The sequence below is a fragment of the Typha angustifolia genome, chromosome 2, assembly GCF_048772165.1.
Source record: "Typha angustifolia cultivar Huaian chromosome 2, ASM4877216v1, whole genome shotgun sequence".
Taxonomy (NCBI): Eukaryota; Viridiplantae; Streptophyta; class Magnoliopsida; order Poales; family Typhaceae; genus Typha; species Typha angustifolia.
The window spans coordinates 769,202-771,811 of NC_133240.1; the positions used below are offsets into that span (position 1 = coordinate 769,202).

Genomic DNA, 2,610 nt, shown 5'->3' on the forward strand with positions numbered 1-2,610 from the left:
AATAAGCTTGACACCAATCCTATGCTATGTCTCTGAAATTTCCTAACTAACTGGTAGCAGCAGTTAGGTTTTCCATGAATGCATGAACTATTACGATGCAATAGAGCATCAATATATGTGGTTCACTCAGAAGCTTTCCCATGCCATGACATGGATTCTTTATTTCTTTTCTTGATTTATTGGAATGATGAGAAATCTATGTTGATTTGATCCTCATCCAATAAGAGAGTAACACTACCATTCATGTAATCGAAGGCCAACTGAAGTATATTGAAAGATAACTCATATAAAAGAGTGTCCCTTTTATGATATTTTAGTTGGGTGACAGTCGTCAATAACCTTTCTCTCCTTTACATTCTCTATGTCTCTTCTACTTGTGTAGGGTGCCTAAGCCTATACTGGGACCATTGGCCTTTTTGATCCATTGGGGACAAACCTGTGTTGTCTAACAGCAAGCCACTAATATGCAAGCAATCTAATGTAGGTGTAGCTTTAACAGAATTCGCTTGAGTAAATGCCTATGGTATCTTTTGTATCTTCCCATTAAATCATGCTGTCCCCTAGAGTACACAGTATTGAAATCATCCTTTGCTCTATCAACCAAGAGGAATTAATAAACTAGTATTCAGAAAACCTCAAAGGGACAAAAATGGTGGCAAGATGGAATGAGATACATATATAAAAGATAAGATCTGAAGAGTGAGTGAGAGATCTTACCTTTATTAATTTCTTCTCAACTCTCCTCCTCCAATGTTTACAGTGCTGGATTTTTCTGTAGCAACGGAAGAAAAAGTTGAAGACAGAAACCTAAAAAGAAATGGAGCCCAAGAACAAGGAGAAAGTTTGATCAGTAATGTAAATTATTAGTATCATTACTCTTACCACTTTCAAGATATATTTGTAACACAATATGTACACAATTCATTGACATACCTCGCGATTTAAAGGAAAAAAGGTCTACAAATATCATTTCAAGATACATTATTCCTTTCCTTAACTCCTTCCCTTAATAATATCATTTATTCCCTCATGCTCTTATGAGTAAACGAAAGAGGAAACTAATAGCAACAGCAATATGGAACAGATTCTTGTAAAGAAAGAAAGAAAGAAAGAAGGAAACAATTCAAGGATATCACTCTTTCTATCATCCCCTTCCTTCTTCCTCATTACAAGTCCACCCCGAAGAGCCGGACTCGCTTCGGCTCGGCCACGTTATCGTCGTCTTCCACCTCGGCGGGCGGCGGCGGGCGGACAATTTGTTGGAATCTGATGTTGAAACCCAGCATGCCCGGCGCTGCATTGAACATGGGGTCCACCGGGGAATAGAACAGCGGACCAGGGAGCTTCGGTGCCGGGCGGTAGTCGATGAAGAAGTGACCGCAGCGCGAGTAGAAGGAGACGGTGTCGCCGGTGGCGAGCTTCTTCTCCTTGACGAAGCTGCTCCACCCCTTAGTCATGACGTAGCTCTGGCTGCTGCTCCAGTACGAGTACCGGAACTCCCACACCTTCCCGGTCACGTCTTCGAATCGGAGCATCGTGTCCCTGTCGGCGTTCGCCGGGCCGAGGGGGAAGTACTTCTCGGCGTGTTGCTTCGGGATCACGAGGCGGTTCAGCTTCCCGACGTCGCTCGGCGTCACCACCTTGTCGAACATGTGCTTGCGGTCAGAGGAGGAGGAGGATTGGAAAGGAACGAGTTGGTATTTGGATGATGGTGGTGATGATGATGAGGAGTCATGCTGTGGAGTCTTCTTGGAGAGGTTTGTTCTTCTACTAAAGTCTAGGTCCATCTTGTAATTCTCTAATTAACTAGGGACTAGTACGATTTCTCTTGGAGGAAAGATGGCCCAGCTACTACTACTCTCTCCTTGTAGAAGGAAGGGGTTGGGGGAGAAGAAAGAGAGCGAGAGAGAAGAGAGAGAGAGAGAGAGAGAGAGAGAGAGAGAGAGAGAGAAGGAGATCTGAATTAGATCTTTGTCTGAAAACCTGACTACTGCACTAGAAGGTTCCCTCTCCCTGCTGTCTAAGGATTAATAGGCTACCTAGGCTAGATGTATTCTGGCTATACATTCAGATAAGATTTTTCTACTTTTGGTCTTCGATAACACAGTTGGAGCCAAAAGTTGTGAATGGAGGCATCTGGGCTTTGAGGGGGAGAGAGAGAGGGAGAGAGAGAGAGAGAGAGAGAGAGAGAGAGAGAGAGAGAGAGAGAGAGAGAGAGAGAGAGAGAGAGAGAGAGAGAGAGAGAGAGAGAGAGAGAGAGAGAGGAGTAGGGTTGGGGGTTATCTGGATGAGCTCATGTTATCCTTTTCAACAAATGGGAGTATATATAAGGAAGGGTAGGGGTTTTAGTGGTTAGCCTTCAAGGCCAGTTGGTTGTTGTACGACAAATGGATGAGCTCCCCCTTTTGTTTACAAAATGCATCTAATAAATATTTGCAACGTGAAGTAGTTGCAATTGCAAGAAATATCCATAATAAATTCATTATTTAAACATATATTTTTGCAATAAGCAATACAAAAAACACTGTTGATGCCTAGGAGAAGCTGTTTTAAGGATATAAAGAAATATATTCTAGAATTAATTTTCGTTGAAATGTAATTTGATAAATT

At 42.5% G+C, this 2,610-nt stretch overlaps 1 protein-coding gene across 1 annotated transcript; it reads right to left on the minus strand.

Moving 5' to 3' along the window:
* Positions 1-853: 853 nt before the first annotated feature.
* On the minus strand, positions 854-2,186 carry LOC140772433 (B3 domain-containing transcription factor NGA1-like). The gene has a single exon (XM_073114507.1). It carries the CDS (start codon positions 1,785-1,787, stop codon positions 1,167-1,169), a length of 621 nt encoding a protein of 206 aa, XP_072970608.1. The 5' UTR covers positions 1,788-2,186; the 3' UTR covers positions 854-1,166.
* Positions 2,187-2,610: the final 424 nt, after the last annotated feature.